Source organism: Thermobia domestica, chromosome 3 (genome assembly GCF_964235325.1).
Source record: "Thermobia domestica chromosome 3, izTheDome1.hap1.1, whole genome shotgun sequence".
Taxonomy (NCBI): Eukaryota; Metazoa; Arthropoda; class Insecta; order Zygentoma; family Lepismatidae; genus Thermobia; species Thermobia domestica.
Genome location: NC_137456.1, coordinates 40111036 through 40130000, shown reverse-complemented (window position 1 = coordinate 40130000; position 18965 = coordinate 40111036). Strand labels below are relative to the sequence as shown.

Genomic DNA, 18965 nt, shown 5'->3' with positions numbered 1-18965 from the left:
ATTCCCAACCCATCCCGCTCTTAACTGCCAATCTTCCACACAAATTGACACCCATAATGCTGCTTTGTCGATTTAGTGATCCCCATCTTCTTAGGTTAGAGAAAGTGGTCGAACCCTACTTCGGGGAAACCATAAGACTGTCTATTTTTATTTTTATTTATTTTTTGGACTGATTTTGGAAAAGCGAAATAAAAAGCACTTCATGTTCTTATTACCAACTACTGGACTATATAAAAAAAATCAAATAAATATTATTTCACGACAATTAATCAATTTTCATTATTCACCTATCTTATCGGATCAAAGAAAGCTACGCAAACGTACGTCACTTCTTATCGCCTAAACCAACAGTACTAGTAATTCTAATTAAGTCATTATCGATGAAAAGAACTTTAGTCATTACTCTTACTTCACTTTACACGAAAGTAAAGAGTGAGTCATTACCCTTAAATTACAAACAGCATTGTTGTAATTGTATCCATCTTTGATTTTAGCTAGTGACATCTGAAGTTACAACTGATTAGTCAATCAGCATCCTGAAAGGATTCTTTGTGAAGCCACATCAAAGACAATGTAGTCCGTTAGACACAAATCCAGCCCCAACATGTATTTGCGTCGATCCCGAGAATAATGATACGGAGGGATTCTTGAATATGTCTATCGAACATTTCATTATTATTATTATTTCTTCTTTAGATTTCACAAATCCTGGAAGCACCATTTAATGATAGTATAGTTTGCTCATTACCCGAAATGTGAACTCAAAGTCACAATTCATTACATTACTACCAACCACAGTTTAGTGCAAAAATGCAAGCTGTTAGCTTCTGTATACGGTACTCTAGTGTGTGCATCTGATTCTTTTACGTATATCTTTCTACCAAAGAAAAATATGCTTTAAAACAGAAAACAGCAAATATCCTACAATGTAAAATCATTCAGTTTAATGTCCCACAATTATGCCCTTTAGGCTAAGGGAAAGGAATAATTAAGGGAAGTGAATGACAATGGAAGAAATGGTGGAATGAGACTGTGGAAGGCAACAGTACCTAGAGAAAACCACGAACGTGATGCTGTCTACCACAAACTTAATTGGCTTAGGATAGAATCACGGATCGCACGGACCATACGTAAGCGACCTACCACTAAGTCACCATGCTCTTTTACACGATCAGGGTGTCTACCGAGTTTCATTTTCAAAATTCCAGTATATTCAGTATAACTACCAACTAAATTCTAATACCTATTACTTTTTAAAAAAAAAAAAAAAAAAAGTTCTTAGGAATAATCTCACTTTTGATGATTTCAGGTTTGTACAGTAATTGTTTTAACACCCAAAAAAAAAATATTTTATTTTCAATAAATTTAGTTAGACTAATTTTTTGAAATAATTTTTTTAAACATTTTTAAAGGGCCTCCCAACTCCCCTCACAGCCCTCCACTCCACCCATTGCTATAAATATCTAATTACAGAATGTATACAACTCTTTCTTTGGAAAAATTTACAATGTCAATGAATACAAAAATTGTTCCTAAGACTATTACAAAAAGGTATTGTTAAGAAATTACCAGTTTCATGATTTTTCCAGTATGTGGATCAAAATGCCAGTATATTTCCAGTATCAAAATTAAATTCCAGTACAATTCAATTATTTCCAGCATCAATAGACACCCTGACGATAAAACGTATTTCAAAGTGAAGGGCAACATGGTTTCCGTGGGCTTTCTCGGGGTTCTTCCGTTTCCTCCTATAATCTCAGTCCACCAATTATTTCATGATCATTTGTCTGCTTTAACATAAATGGCTAATTAAATAAAGGATTTCGTTTCAAAACAGAAAATCAAGATATCTACCCAAAGATTCTGAAGCAAAAATTGAAGGAAAGAGTTAGAATGCTTAAAGCCTGTTTCATTACAGCAAGTAGCCTAGTCTTTATAGTCTGGAAAGTATAAGTGATAGGCGCTCTAAACGAAGATGAAAAGCTCAACACCAGACTATATGTGACCGCAACTGTATCGTGGGCAAACCGGAAAGGAAAAGTATCTACGTCAATACGAAGAAAAGAAAGAAAGAAAAAAAAAGAGAGAGAGAAGTTTAGGCATGCAAGTAATGCGTTCAGCCAGGGCAGCACTCAAGATATGCGTTTGATGGAATCAGAAAAATTTAATCCACTATGAATGATTGAATACAACAACGTTCATTACATACACTGTCTCAGCAAGGCAATCCAACCGAAATAGACTCAACGACCGACATGATACGTTTGACTAAAACTGCTACGTACTCAAGAACACGGTTGATCGAGTTGTATCGCACCCACCATATTCTCCTGATCCACCTCCTTCAATCGTTTTGCATTCTGCGAGGTGTTCCGTTCAACAACGATTGTGGAGTTGAAAGCGGTTTTTTTTTTTTTTAATTCTTTAGATTCAAGAATTATTAGTGATTTCTATCATCGCGTCACTGATATGCTGTTGGAACGTTGCGAATAACGAATAATGTTACTAAAAAAAAAAAACGAACTATCAGAATACCCGTTCTTCGCACAGGGAGAATAAGATCCATTTTGGACATAAAGGGCACCAAAACTGTCACCAATCAACTTAGGGCCCAAAAACTATAAATTCGACACTAATATCTGTCATTTTCAATGATTTTTACATGTCACCATCCTCCCTTAGGAGTACTAATGGGAGATGAATTTGAATTTACACGGCATCGTGTCACTGCTCATCTCCGCGACCCCGAAAACTATAGATTGAACACTAATTTCGGTCATTTTCGATCATTTTTATATAGCTCCACCCTCCCCCTCCCCAAGTTGATCCTGCAAAGTGAAATCATAGAAAACCATCCCAGGCCCAAACCTCATCTATGTTGAAAAGTCGATCGAGATAGTCAAGTGGTTCAGGAGTTATTAAGTTACAAACTTAGTAACTTTCATTTTTATATGTATTGATAATAAAGCGCCTTAGCTTGAAAACTACATGATCTGGCTGAAGCAGCTCCCGAAATTATACGGAAACTATAGTCTGCGTCACCCGAATTGGTGTGTGGCATCAGCCAGTAAGCTCAAAGTGCCCTGTTACTAAACCTTCAGGGACGAATCTAATCACTCATAATTGTCCACAAATACGAACAAAATCAATTATCAATGATTAGATACCTCACTGAAGGTTTAGTAACAGGGTACTGTGAGCTTATTGGCTGATGCCACACGTCAATTCGGATGTCGCTGCAGACAATAGTACTTATCCTGTCTCTACATATCTACTCTCGTCACGAGCACTACCGTACCTGTTACAATGTCTTTTAAAAGGCTGTACAATGCCTTTTAAAAGGCTAAGTGTCGAAATGATTTCCAGCAGTTATTCAACTTATTTTTCCAAACTTCGTAAAACCTAATGAGGGAATTTCTTTGTTTAGTTTGGATTAAAACAAAGAATTCTCAAATCGCTCTTTAGAATCAACGAATGAGCTTGGAAACATAGACGTCATTCAATTTCAGTGGCGTAACAAGACGGGGGGCAAGGGGCATTGCCCCCACCCAAAGTTCTGGTAGAAGTTATTGGGGGCGCCGAAGGCGCCTAATGATTACTTTGCCTTTTTTTAAGCAGATTGAAGAATTAAAAGTTTATGTACATTTCGTAGATAGAACAAAGATGTAATATTGCACCAAGCGCGCTGTAGATATCTTAATCATTCCTTTCGTCGCCCCTAATTGTATAGGGGCGCCTTCGATAGAACAACAAAGTTTTTAATATTGCACCAAAGGGCGCTGTAGATATATTAATTACTCCTTTTATCGCCTCTGATTGTATAGGGGCGCCTTCGATAGAACAAAAAAGTTTATAATATTGCACCAAAGGGCGCTGTAGATATATTAATTACTCCTTTTGTCGCCCCTGATTGTATAGGGGCGCCTTCGATAGAACAACAAAGTTTTTAATATTGCACCAAGGGGCACTGTAGATATATTAATTATTCCTTATCTCGCCCTTGATTGTACAGGGGCGCCTTCGACACAACGAAAAAGTTTATAATATTGCACCAAGGGGCACTGTAGATATATTAATTACTCCTTATCTCGCCCCTGATTGTATAGAGGCGCCTTCGATAGAACAAATAAGGTTGTAATATTGCACCAAGGGGCACTGTAGATATATTAATTATTCCTTATCTCGCCCCTGATTGTACAGGGGCGCCTTCGATAGAAAAAAAGGATATAATATTGCACCAAGGGCGCTGTAGATATATTAATTACTCCTTTTGTCGCCCTTGATTGTAAGGGTGCCTTCGATAGAGCAAAATGGGATATAATATTGCACCAAGGGCACTGTAGATATATTAATTATTCCTTTTGTCGCCTCTCATTGTATAGGGGCGCCTTCGATAGAAAAAGGTTGTAATATTGCACCAAGGGGCACTGTAGATATATTAATTATTCCTTATCTCGCCCCTGATTGTATAGAGGCGCCTTCGATAGAACAAAAAAGTTTATAATATTGCACCAAAGGGCACTGTAGATATATTAATTATTCCTTATCTCGCCCCTGATTGTATAGAGGCGCCTTCGATACAACAAAAAAGTTTATAATATTGCACCAAAGGGCACTGTAGATATAGTAATTATTTCTTTTGTCGCTCTTGATTGTAAGGGCGCCTTCGATAGAACAAAATGGGATATAATATTGCACCAAGGACACTGTAGATATATTAATTATTCCTTTTGTCGCCTCTCATTGTATAGGGGCGCCTTCGATAGAACAAAAAAGGATGTAATATTGCACCAAGGGTGCTGTAGATATATTAATTATTCCTCTTGTGCCCCTGATTGTATAGGGGCGCCTTCGACAGAACAAACAAGGATGTAATATTGCACCAAGGACGCTGTAGATATATTAATTATTCCTTTTGTCGCTCTTGATTGTATAGGGGCGCCTTCAATAGGACAAACAAGGATGTAATATTGCACCAAGGGCGCTGTAGATATATTAATTATTCCTTTTGTCGCCCTTGATTGTAAGGGCGCCTTCGATAGAACAAAATAGGATAACATTGCACCAAGGGCACCGTAGATATATTAATTATTTCTTTTGTCGCCTCTCATTGTATAGGAGCGCCTTCGATAGAACAAAACAGGATGTAATATTGCACCGAGGGTGCTACAGATATATTAATTATTCCTTTTGTGCCCCTGATTGTATAGGGGCAGTTCGACAGAACAAACAAGGATGTAATATTGCACCAAGGACGCTGTAGATATATTAATTATTCCTTATCTCGCCCTTGATTGTACAGGGGCGCCTTCGACACAACGAAAAAGTTTATAATATTGCACCAAGGGGCACTGTAGATATATTAATTACTCCTTATCTCGCCCCTGATTGTATAGAGGCGCCTTCGATAGAACAAAAAGTTTATAATATTGCACCAAAGGGCACTGTAGATATATTAATTATTTCTTTTGTCGCTCTTGATTGTAAGGGCGCCTTCGATAGAACAAAATGGGATATAATATTGCACCAAGGGCACTGTAGATATATTAATTATTCCTTTTGTCGCCTCTCATTGTATAGGGGCGCCTTCGATAGAACAAAAAAGGATATAATATTGCACCAAGGGTGCTGTAGATATATTAATTATTCCTTTTGTCGCCTCTCATTGTACAGTAGGGTGGAGTGAAAAGAGGCCAAATTTTTTTTTTTCGAAATTCGATTTTGGATAGGGGGCAAAAGTTGCATCATATCGTAGTACTTTACCATGCAAAATTTCAATTCTCTAAAATAATTTTTAGCCGGGGCGCAATGGGCCTTAAGTTTGATAGAGTTTATAAATGTGTGAAAAGAGCCCAAATTTTTATTTTTTAAATTCGAATTCGGATATAGGGCAAAAGTTGCATTATATTGTAGCACTTTACCACCGGAATTTTCAATTCTCTAAAATATTCTTTAGCACGAGTGCAATGGGCCTTAAGTTTGATAGGTTTGGTAAATAAATACACGTTTATTGTTCATTTGTATAATTATTAGGTAGCTTTTTGCTTGAAGGAGACTGTAATTTGAAAGTATTATGATTTGTTGTCGTGTCCAGGTAGATTTCTAAAGTTATCGAAGTTCATATTCTGTGTTACAGGCTACATCAACCCAGAACTCACCACATGGAGGTGGCTACCGTTGAGTTCCATCCCACTTACCCACCAGTATTAGATTGAATGTTTCATAAATTTCATTCACGTCTTCAAGCAGAATACTGCGACTTTATCTGAAAAGTAGTTCTGTATTTTCTTAAGTCAAATTTGGAACGAATAAAGAAATCTCTCCTGGCTCACATACCGATGAAGAACCTTCACTAAGTATTTTCACTAATCTTTCCACTGCTTGCGTATAACATGGAAACTCAGGGATAGCAATATTTGTACTTTCTCGCAATTTGTCATCTGTGATATGAGTCAGTATTGGCGGTTCTGTTGTTACACCCATTTTAGTTTATCATTTCTGTGTAATTACTAGCCTCGAAGTTTAACACTGGCACTTGGAAGGAACGAGCTTCACGTTTACATTGTTTTCTGGATTGGAGGATTTTATCGGTAGCAAGGATTCGCGTAGCTGATCTGAGGCTAGTCACCAATCATGGCAACAAGAATATTTTCAGAATTCGCATAGAATGCATTTCTGGAAATTACTTTATTGACAAAAGTCTTGTATGGTTCTTACAAACATCTCGAAAGTCTTATGGTCAAGAACAAATGTTTAGCTCCGTATTTGGCAAGAGGTTTCAGTTTTATGCTGAACCACACTGGTACATATACTTTTACTACGAATTTAACGAGAGTTTAGAGCTTCTCTGAAGAATTTGACATTGATATATATAGATGCGAAAGTCTACAAGCCATTGTTAACCAGCGAGTATGTGCAAGTTTCCTAGGTTTCTTATCTGCTAGGTTTTTATCACAGCCTCCTCTCACGACGGATTGGCATATTTCATACAAATATCTTTGATCATAACTGAGATGACGTACGTTTAGGTATGTAGGGAGTTCTGAAGAAATCTTTCCGAAGCTGCGCACTGGATTCGTCTGACAATTCACCAATGATCTATCAATAAGACCAGACAAAGTACCGGGTTCGATTCCCGGCGGGAGCTCATGTGGATCGGATTCCACGTTAATCAGTAGGTCCACGTCTCATATAGCCTCGCTGCTGAACGGGACGATAAACTCAACATCAACTCAACTCAGATAAAGTACCAGTAGTCACATCATCGATTTCTTTTAGTAAATGATGAAGTAGTAGTTCAATGATGTGCAATAAACGTATGCATCACTGCAAGAGTCTCTATAAATGGTTTTCGAGCACTCTAATCATCATCCTTTTGAACCAACATTAGTATTAGTACCATCGCAGCCGATAACTACCATATCTCATAGGTCCACATTATTTTCTTGTAATTCAAGGCAGATGAAATTAGCAGTATTCTTTGCTAATGCTGAAACGGTCAAAGAAGAATGGCTGAGAAATTTATTACCCGGTTCTTCAAGGACACAATAATGATCTTTCCTACTCATATTAATATCTCTATGACTTCTGGAGCCGGACATTGCGAGTGTTTGGTCTTTCTTCCCATCAAAATAGATGGTACGAGGTTTCTCTTTATTAACAGTCACTTCAGTTCTTACACTTTTACGATTTTTCGCAATCTCTCTTTGTATTTTACTTCTATCAATTATGTTTTGCAGCTGCTCTGGACTTATAATATTAAAATCTTCCAAAATTTCAGTAGCAATAGCTGCAATTTTTCTTCCAGTCACGCCGGCTTTCTCCTTCACTTTTTTCTAATCTTGGGAGGAATTGTCTCATTTCTATGCATCTAATCTGTGATTGCTTTCCTGTCTTTAAAGGATACTTCCAACTAAAATCAGGATCTCCTCCAGCTTTAGCGTGTTCTTTATTGCCTTCGTTTTTTGTTTCCAAAGATGACGAGGAGTCTAAAGATTCAATAATGTAACTGGTACTGTTTTGGTTGAAAGTTTGACCGCTAGTTGCTCTTTTGGTTTTCCTTTCTTCTCTTTTCTTTGTCCAAATAACATCAATACCACCCGATTACCATTTTTCTACTTATCCTTTGGTCTGATAAAACACTCTCTCCGATTCAGGCATTTTGAGTGTCCTGTGCAACGACACACCGTGAAATTTAAACACTTGCAAGCTGCTATATCAAATGGTTTATTGCCCTGCTTCGTCAATTCTTGTAATTTATTTCTTTTTTCATGCTCCCTCTTATTGCCAATTTTAAAAATATTTTCAGTTTCCTGTGGTAACTGTTGATTACTATTGATACACAGCCGAGCGAAACAACAGGAATTGAAACACGTTACCAAATGTCTTCCACCATTTCTGCTACCTTCGTGGAAACCAAATTCTCTGCTGGTTCTTTACTTCCGCCCCCTTCAGCAGCTGACGCGTAAATAAATAACATGCCATAACGTCTTCGTAAGTTGGAAGCGTTCTCCAGTTGCGATCTTTGGCACTACGAAACATCTCTTGTGCTCTTGACATATTCTACCTGGTTGATTTTGCCATCTTTCTTCTTTATAGCACAAAACAAAAACACCAGATGTTAGGCTATAATGCAGTGGTAGATAATAAAGCCATCAGTAACTACAAAATCGCAAAACTAATCAAATCACTAACGTAGCAACACGGCCACTAACCAGACACGTGCCCCGAGCACAGGTACAACACACTAATAACAATCGTCAAGCTGCCAAACAGTTGCACAAGACTTTAGCATCTGCACGAGCGCGCGCCCTGATTTCGTTCTATACCCTCTTATCTCCACCCACCAAACTATTATACTAATGACTTAGTACTGCCAACAAGTTCATTATACCAGAAAAAGACGTGTTACTAAATAGAAAAAAAGAAAAAAAAAAACTTCTTTATGGCAAACTAGCAAATTGCTTATAGTTGATAACTTTTCGTCTAATTATTCCCAAACTAGCAGCGTTCACCCCGCTTCGCTGCGGTCACCCCGGAACGCAATAAACTTTGTTACTTAGATAATTTTTACTTTTTCGCTTTCAAGTGATATGATAAAAACCATAGAAGATTGCAGTAAATCTTAACATTATATCGCCTGTCATTTATGTTAACCCGCCCCGCTTCGCTGCGGTCATCCCGGTGCTGGCATATTGTAAAAGTGTCTGTAAAAATAAGCAAATCAATTAAAAAATTTTAAACAGAAGATTCAAGCTATTTTCCGCTGTATATCGCCTGTCATTTATGTTAACCCGCCGAGTGACACGGTCATGCGGGTTGCATATAAATACGTTTATTTTTACCTATGATGAACTAATAACAAAGGATTTGTACGTTATGGACACTTGAATGGTCAATTATCTCAAGACACTGGTAATTAAAAATTAAAGTGATATGATAAAAACCATCTAGGGTCCAAATCCTAATAACCCCCCAAAAATGAAAGAAATTGGTTCAGCCGTATTAGCGTGATGAGCGGACAAAGGATTTTGTACGTTCTCTTTTATATATATAGATTTCAGGGCCATTGCGCCCCGGCTAAAAATAATTTTAGTAAATTAAAAGTAATTGTTATTATCTACTGATACAGGATGCATCTTTTGCACCCTATCTACACTAAAACTTACAGTCTGCTTCCAGCGAAGATCTGCCAAATAGTTACATAGTAAATGGAAATTGATTTACAAAATCGCAAACTTAAGGCCCCTTGCGCCCCGGCTAAAAATTATTTCAGAGAGCTGAAATTTTCTATGGGAAAGTATTATGATATGATGCAACTTTTGCCCCCTATCCAAATTCGCATTTCGAAAAAAAAAATTTTTCGCTCCACCCTATTGTACAGGGGGGCCTTCGATAGAACAAAAAGGAATATAATATTGCACCAAAGGGCGCTGTAGATATATTAATTATTCCTTTTGTTGTCCTTGATTGTAAGGGTGCCTTCGAGAGAGAAAAATGTGATATAATATTGTACCAATGGCACTGTAGATATATTAATTATTCCTTTTTCGCCTCTCATTGTATAGGGGCGCCTTCGACAGAACAAACAAGGATGTAATATTGCACCAAGGACGCTGTAGATATATTAATTATTCCTTTTGTCGCTCTTGATTGTATAGGGGCGCCTTCAATAGGACAAACAAGGATGTAATATTACACCAAGGGTGCTGCAGGTGTATTAATTATTCCTTTTGTCGCCCGTGAATGTATAGAGGGGCCTTCGATAGAACAAACAAGGATCTCCTCAGCTACCGCACAGGAAACAGACCCCAAAAAGACTAGAACACTCGCAGACATCCGCGAAAAATTACCAATTCAACACCGCAGAAGAGAAATTACGCGCAACCTACTATGAATATTTGGAGAATATCATTTGCAAAATGTAGTCGATTCCATCAGCCTGAACTGAAGTAATATCGTGCAATAAAGGATGTAATTTTGAAAGGTAACTTTTTTCAAGACATTAATGACATTTTAAAAGAATACCACGTCAATTCGAACCGACTACAATTACAGATTCAACAGTTACTCACCACTATTCCCACTTCAAAAAATCTGAGAGACCTGCTTGACAACTTCGAAAACTCTGTAAACAAACAAGAGAGCTGTTTCCTGAAATGTTGAAAGTCCTTCGTCTCCTGCTTATCATCCCAGCGACATCTGCAACTGCCGATAGAAGTTTCTCAATGTTGCGGCGTCTCAAAACTTATCCGAGGTCCATAATGACCCAGGTAAGACTGAACCATTTTGCAGTTCTTAATGTATACCCAGACAGGCTTGACTCACTGGACGTGAAGGAACTGTATAGAGAATTCACAAATAGCTCCTACCGTGCGACTGTTTTCGGAAAAGTGTGAATTCTGCTCTTTGAAATATAGTTTTTTTTTTTTTTTTTTTTTTTTTTTTTAATCGAAATGAGCTATAGGATCACTGTGGCTCGTTATTTTTTACATTGAATATTTAATCAAATTGAAACTATATTATTCCGTTCTTGTTAAATATATTAAAAGTTGGATGTTACGCACGCAAGGGCTCAAAAAAACGGCTTTTAAAAAGTTTCTTCCACCGCTTTTATGCCTGTCAAATTTTGAACTTTTTTTTTTTTTTTTTTTTTAATATTTCAACTTTAATGAAGAAAGTGTTTTCCATCTTTGTTTCCCATTATAAGAAGAAAAAGAGACTTAATTACTGCATTCTGAAGAAAAATAAATATGAGAAGTTCAACAATCAAGAATAATCGATCACTCATAAGAAAAGGAAGGGCAAATACATTAACCCTTTGGAGACTTTTGGTACAGATCTGAACCATGGCGTCGATCTTCGGGATTTGCTTTATAAATCTCTAGTAAAACTTTTCACATCGTGTTTTTTGCATTCATTCAAGCAGGGAGGCATCAAAGAATGTGTTTCATGGGCATTTTGCAGTCACGCTTGCGATGCCTCGGGGCAGTGACGTCACAAACATTGACGAAGGAAGAAAGAAAAGGATACATTTTAGAGCTCTTTTTTTTTAAAAAAAAAAAAAAAAAATCCTAACACATCGCTATTAATCCTAGGATCATGGTTCATACCTAGTTGTGTTCGTAACAAAGAAATATTTCCAACTGTACCACTCAAATTTCCCTATTGGGAAAATCCCACCCAAAGTAGAAAAAGGGATTTTTTCAGATCTTTTTCCTTTTTTGGGAATTCCTCCTCTCAGGGGCATGTGAATGTTACCGTTTAAAACCTACCACCACTTCAAACAAAACAAGGTACAAACCATGATCTTAAGGTAAATAGTGATTTTTCAAAAAAAAAAAAATCTGAATTTTTCCCCTATTACACACTTTTAGTCAACGTGTTCAGTAAAGTAACTGCTCATAATCGCTACTTTACTATTCCCGGTCATCCCTATTTGTCGTAGGATCATATTCTGTACCTCATTTTGTTCGTAATGATGCAACGTTTCCAACGGTACCACTACCATTGCGCTGTCATGTACCTGAGGAGATAAATTTCCAATAAAGTTAATTTTTGAAAATTTGAATTTCCCGCTTTTCCTTATATATTTTGGGCGGGAATTTCTCCCCTCAGGTACATGATATGGACATGCAAGTGATACGATTTAAAACGCTGGTTCATTACAACCAAAAAGGTACAAACAATAATACTAGAATAAATAGTCTTGGTGTTAGAGCTGATTTACTAAATTTCCCTCCCCGTTTTTGGGTAATAGTTACTAATGTATTGTTCTTCAATAAGCTCTAGCGTCAAGAATGTTCATTGTAGGACCATGGTTCGTACTTCATTTTGTTTGTCATGAAGCAACGTTTCGAACTGTCGCACTGCTGTGGCACTAGCATGTATCTGGGGAAAGAAATTCTTAAAAAGATTTTTTCCTGAGAAAAATATCTTTTTCCCAATTTGAGCGGGATTTTTTTCACTTCTGGTACATAATGGGGAAATTTGAATGGCACAGTTGGAAACATTCCTTCATTACAAATACAAAGAGTTAAGAACCATGATCCTACGATAAAGAGTCTTGACACTAGAGCTTGTTGAATAACAATAGGAGATACAGGTATTAGGAAAAAATAGCATAAATGAATTTTAGCACCAAGACTATTTACCCCAGTATCATGGTTCATACCTCGTTTTGTTTAGAGTGAAGCAGTTTTTTTTTTTTTTTTTTTTTTTTTTTTAACATTCGCATGTTTGTGTTGTGTACCGGAGGGAAGAAATTCGCAGGAAATTGGGACTTTTTTAAAAAAAAATCTTTTTTTCCCAATTTGGACAGGAATTTTATTGCCTTAGGTACATATTAGGGAAATTTACAAATTAGGAAAAAACTGTTTCATTCCGAATAAAACGGAGTATGAACCATGATTCTACGATAAATAGTCTCGACGTAATAGCTGCTCGACTGAAAGTCTAAAATTTACCTAAAAAAGTGGAAATCTCAAAAAGGTTAATGTATAGGGTTTTCTAGTTAGAACGAATTGTTTGTACAGTTCTTCGAATAATGTTTAACGATAAAAAAAAGTTTTAGTGAAAAGTTAGTGGAGGGAACAATAACTATTTTAAATAGTGGTTTAAGGTTTGGAAAAAAAATTTAAAAAACTAATATTTTTTCCATGCTTTTTTGGCTTGGGATTTTTTTCTTTTAATATTTCATATTTAGTGAAGAAACAACAGTGTGTTCCAGCTTTCTTTTCCCATCATAATCTAACTTTCTTTTTTTTAAAAAAAAATACTGTATTCTGAAGAAAAATAAAAGGTAAGAGCCACCGCACTAAGCTTTGTTGCTCCAGTTCCCTAAACTAAATCATATTACGCTGCTGCTATTAGTGAGACATTTTCTTCTGAAATATGAACAAAATTATGAAGCCTTCTCGGCTCTAATATTAGGTATTGAAGAGTATCTGAAACAATAGTATGATGCTTTTTCTTGTCTGCCAGTTTGACTTTAAGCAACCCAAACAACACATTTCAAGATGTATAAATTTCAAGAATTTGATATCATGGTTAGACAACCAACGTGGGACTTATGAGATGCTAGTTGTGTCAAAAGAGCGAAAATTTCCGTTTTCTTTCAAAAAGCCGTTTTTCTTTGCATCTCTAGCCCGGTATATCAATACAAAGTGCAGTTCAATCTATGTACTGAAACATTTGAAGATTAATGTGGTGTGAAAGTAAAATATAAAAAAGTGTGCCTGTAGGTGTATTGTGAGAATCTGCTTGTCACTTCAGAAAAAAATTGTGGATGTGATATGTCTTCAGCCTATGAGTTCTGGAAAGTGAGAATGTGGCTTTACTGCCGAACGTATACGGAACAATCATGTCGTACTATTTAGTGATTAATTAATAGTAAACTGTACTTCATAGTATCCCGACGCAAATCAAATGAGGTCTACTAGTTTTATAATGTACGATTCTTGTGTTGAATGAATACATTGGGTGGGTGAAGAAACTGTCTTTACTTCAAGTAAGTCTAATATTTTAATTTTTCAAATGTATAGCTGTTTTCGTAAATTACTATTATTTTCCCGCACACACGAAAAAAAAAAAATACATAACAGTAATACTGTAAAGATTAGTGGTATTTACACACTGTGGTGGGGGCGGGGGCGCTGTTGAGAGAGGGGCGCAACAAAAAGACTTGCCCCCTCCTATATCTGAAATGTTGTTACGCGGCTGTTCAATTTAATGGTTTTGAAACTAAATAGTAATGATACCCTACATGAAAGTTATCCCTGAATAAAAAATTAAAAAAACACACACACATTTCAGTAAAAAAAAAAAACTTTTAAACCTACTACGAAGTGAAGTAAGTATTGATCTGTTGTTATTTTCCAACCAGAAATGGATGAATCAAAGTGGAGGGAAACTGTATTCAATGGAAGCTGTCAACCGTCTTGTCCCAACATGAGCAAGTTGTCGCTATTGCCATGAATACAAAAGAGCTTTATCGGCCTGAAACATCTGAAGCGCCAGCATTTTAACTGGTGCAGCACAGCAATTCACTTAGTGGCCTACATTCTCTGTCTCTCTCCGTGTGCACCGCTCCATCAACCTTAACAGCGCACGACAACTAAAACAAGAGGAACTGATATTGATTTAACGATTGCAACCAACACTAAAAACATAACAACTAAGTTTAGATGCCAAAAATATCCCCCCGGCTTTTTCACTCCCCTTATATTCAAAACTCGAATCATTTTTTTCCCCCTCTGCACAGAGTAACAAATGGAAATAGCGGCAAGCAAAAGAATGGTGCACTCATGCGACACAATGCATGAATGCAGTCCAATGAAACGTTTCAAATTTTGAGTCTTCGTCATTTGACCTTTCCTTCAAAATAAAAAAAAAAAAAAGCAGGGAATAGTTATTGACTGAATTGATTAACTTCAAAACCACACTTTAAAACATTTATAATTGTCAATAACAGGAGTGCTGAGAGGGGCGTCTCTAATTTTCAAACAACTTTTTCCAATACTCGTCTACACAGAATTTAATGAATCCAATCGTCTCATTTCAGCCGCAATGCAAAACTTTAAATAAAGAGATACAGACAGTAAAGAGCATCATGTGAAACTAATGAATATTTTTGCAGTAGAAAAAGCTTATCCCTTTATCATAGGCAACCAACAATACTTCACTTCTGTACAGGTTGCATAGAAGCTAGGAAATGCGGTAACGCTTACTCGTGAAGCTCTTATAAATATACCACATTGACTTGATCCCTAGTCTTCCGTTAACAGCGCTGCTATCGGCTGAAGGAATTCCACTCGCTTTCTCTCGCTTAGCAACAACTGAACCCTTATTGACTCAACGCGTGGGTGTGTAAGGTTGTGAGCTTTAGTTCGCATTTTTGCCACGGCTCAAGACATTTTGGCAGCACAATAACGGATTGACTCAATTAACAAACTCGGTCGAGATAATCGCTCTGTCTATTGCTTTCACTCCAGTTATCGTCTGGAGTAACGGACGTACGGACATACGATCTTGTAAGTCCCATAGCGTGATCCTAGAAATAAATTCAATATTTTCACAACATGCTCCCTTTACCTAGCACCAACAGCTCCGTAGTAGGTATAAGATTCACCTGAGGAATGTGAACTTTCAAGGCAGATCTTCTATTGCCACTTCTAGTTTTAATTATATGACTTAAAGCAATGATTCTCAACTTACGGGTAGCGAATTACTTACTGATTTCTCAAAGGATTACATCGCATTGGATAAATTTTAAACGTATTGATGAAACTGCCTACTGCATATTCGCTACGTATTGTGGAGTTTTGAGTTATGTAGTGTTTTACTTTTAACGTTTGTTAGTTTATTTTTACTCTGAATACTTTTCCCTCAGCACAAAGCTATCAAAAGCTTCCCCTCACGAATTTATCCTTGCCATCGGACAAATTTTGCAACTTTCGCCTCATGCCTTCCCCACTCCTTTCGATTACTTTTAAATTACCATTTTATCAATTATTAAACGCGCTGCTCATTACAAGACATAAGCCTTCACTGCAATCAAACACTGGAATTGGAATTCTTAACACCAAAGGAAAGTATCCTTCACATTCGGTTTTATTCGTAGGTTCTATTGACTATACCGATCTCTCTCCGTTCCTAATGTACAATTGCCAACAGACACTGATAATCCAGTATACAATTTCTTGTCAATTAACTTTGAAACTGAATGAAAGCACTATTTTACTACATATGAGCTCACACAAGTTCTATTTTAAATTTTTGTACCTTATAAATTCGGTGACTTTTCTCTCCGCCTCTTTTGTCAAATAATTTAGAAAGAGGTTTGGAAACCTGAAGTATTATTGCACATTATATATATATATATATATATATAGTGGAGTCTCGTTAATTCGAACTTGGATAATTCGAACAGAAGTCCATTCCCCTTGAAAACTGTATTGAAAACAATAGTAAAAAATTGTGGATAAATCGAACTTTTGAACCTATGTTTAGGATAATTCGAAGGAAATACAGTTGAAAATTTTTAATGTTGGACAGATGTACACAGAGAAATAAAGTTTTAACGTGTTTTCTGTTATCCAGATGCAGCCATAGGGAAGAGTAATACAAAAGATAAATAGAAAATCTATGTAATGATAAAGATGAAGGTGAATTTGGGGAAGCAGTAAAGATAGAGAACGTGTGCCAATCTCATCTTGTTTCAGAATTGGTTGAAAATTTAAGATGAATTACTGATGAAGTTAACCAAATGTTATCAATATCGTATTCCATGCAATACATGAAATTCAAGATTTATTGACCGTACAAAAACAATCAAATTTAAGCAAATGAGGTTTACGACTTCTTAAAAGTGAGAACAGAATATTCAAATTATTACTGGTGTTTAATTGTTTGGGTTATTCAATGTATGTTGTAGTGTTGTACGTAAATATATTTTCCATTATACACGTAGTTTGAATTATGTGGAGTCAATGTCGTTTGTTAGTTTGCGGTATTCGATCACACAAATAATAAGCTGCTTTAAAGGTAAAGTCTACACCATATGAATATGTGTTTGATGCACAGTACTTTGGTTTGTTTGTTCGTTATATATGTGAAAATGAATGTTGTTGAATAATTCGAATTTTGGATAATTCGAAGTTTTTTTCGTGTCCCCTTGGACTTCGAATTAAAAAGAGTCCACTGTGTATATATATATATATATATATATATATATATATATATATATATATATATATATATATATATATATATATATTCCGTCTCACGTTTATGCCCTTTAGGCTAAAGTAGGGGACATCGGTAGCTTCTATCTCTCGGATGAACATACCATAGAGTCTCAATTTAAAAAGACATTCAACTTACCTGATGGCAAGTAATGAAGAGAGCAGCAAAAACAAACGCTCCAGCGATTGCTTGTGCTGTCTTCGTTTGGAGGAAAATTCCCGACTCTGGCAAGAGAACAGCGGGTGGTGTGCCGTTGTTCGTGTTGTTCGCAAGAGTGGCGGTCACAGGCGATACTAAAGAAGACGCCACTGTCACTGTTTCATTTGTAGTTCCTGTGGGCACCATCACACTCGAACTACTCATCCTCTCTCACACTAAAATAAACAAAACAAAAAAAGGCACATTAAGTACTCTTTTTAAAAGTTACATCAAAAATTATTATAAACATCACTAAAAAACCTAACACTCCTACGAAATTAACGGCAGACCTAAAATTATAATCTGGTTACATTTCATTTTACACACAGGAAATGTATGAGGCATTCACGGTGGCAAGGACGGAGGTTTGTTTTATGAAAATGCACTCTCAAAGGTCAAAATAATCGTCCATTCATTTTGAATTTACAGTACATCTTCCATTGGAAACAGGTACGACTTCCACAAACTATTCGTACAGATAAAAGAACTGGCAACCACGGCAGCAATATCATTTCGGGTTTTGCTTGGGGAAAGGGGATAAAATCCTCCACAGATGGACGTTAAAAAAATGAAATCTTGAGTTTTACGTCCCACGGTTATGCCGGTTAGGCTAAAGGAGACGGTGATGATGAGTAATGAATGAAATGGTGGAATGAAGAAAGTAGGAGGAAACGGGAGAACCCCGAGGAAACCCACACACACGGTGTTTGTTCACCACAAAGTTCACTTGGCGGGGGCTGGGATAGAACCCGGGACCTCAAGCACCAGAGGTGGACGCTCTATCACTGAGACACCGCGGGCCCCACAAATGAACGTAGTTTCACATTTTTTAATAAGAGTAACTTAAACTGTATATCAAACCCTGACATCCCTAAATGGCGAACCTGTGCCACAGAGCAGTTTGGTTTTACTATTCGAAAATAACAAATGTAATTTCCGAATGACTGCATTCATCTTATGTTGAGTTCGAAAAACACAAAAACAGACTCTCGTCTCGTTAATGTCTGTTGAAGTTTATCGTCCATTTTCCACACTGAGGTTGTATGCGACGTGGTTCTACAGTTCATCGTGGAATTCTTCGAAAAACAGTAATACAAATTTCAACCAACTGGCAATTAAGCCCGGGAGATCGTGCATCATGTCTAGTTTCGTATCCAGTCACGAAAATTCTATCTCATCTCGTGGAAAACCCTATTATTGGTTAATAATACAAAGGTTAACTCAAAATAATACCTCCACCGTAATAACCACACATTTTCATCACATTACAACGAAAATTGATTGAAACTTACATTAAGAGGTTAGTAATTTATTTATTTTTCTTTTTTTTAATACGTACACAACTAACCAAGATGAATACCAAAGAACTTTGTTCGAATTCCCCAAAAGAGCATTGTCAATCTCCGGAGGTTCATAGCAGGCTACAGGTGGCATATGGAGGACGCAATTAACATCAGTAAAAGATGTATGACGAAATTCTGGGAGGATAAAACTTCGTGGCGGATAAACATCGAAATGAAAGA

At 36.7% G+C, this 18965-nt stretch overlaps 1 protein-coding gene across 3 annotated transcripts in view; it reads right to left on the bottom strand.

Annotated features, from left to right (window-relative positions):
* The window catches only part of Tmep (Transmembrane endosomal protein), a 243050-nt gene that overhangs the window by 213458 nt on the left and 10627 nt on the right, over positions 1–18965 (bottom strand). For 2 of the 3 annotated variants that reach the window (XM_081750696.1, XM_081750699.1), the window contains exon 2: positions 17383–17618. In XM_081750696.1, coding sequence (XP_081606822.1) covers positions 17383–17607 — 225 coding nt within the window. In that variant the 5' untranslated portion in view covers positions 17608–17618. The remainder of the gene's footprint in view (positions 1–17382; positions 17619–18965) is intronic. The other variant, XM_081750698.1, reaches the window with a different exon arrangement.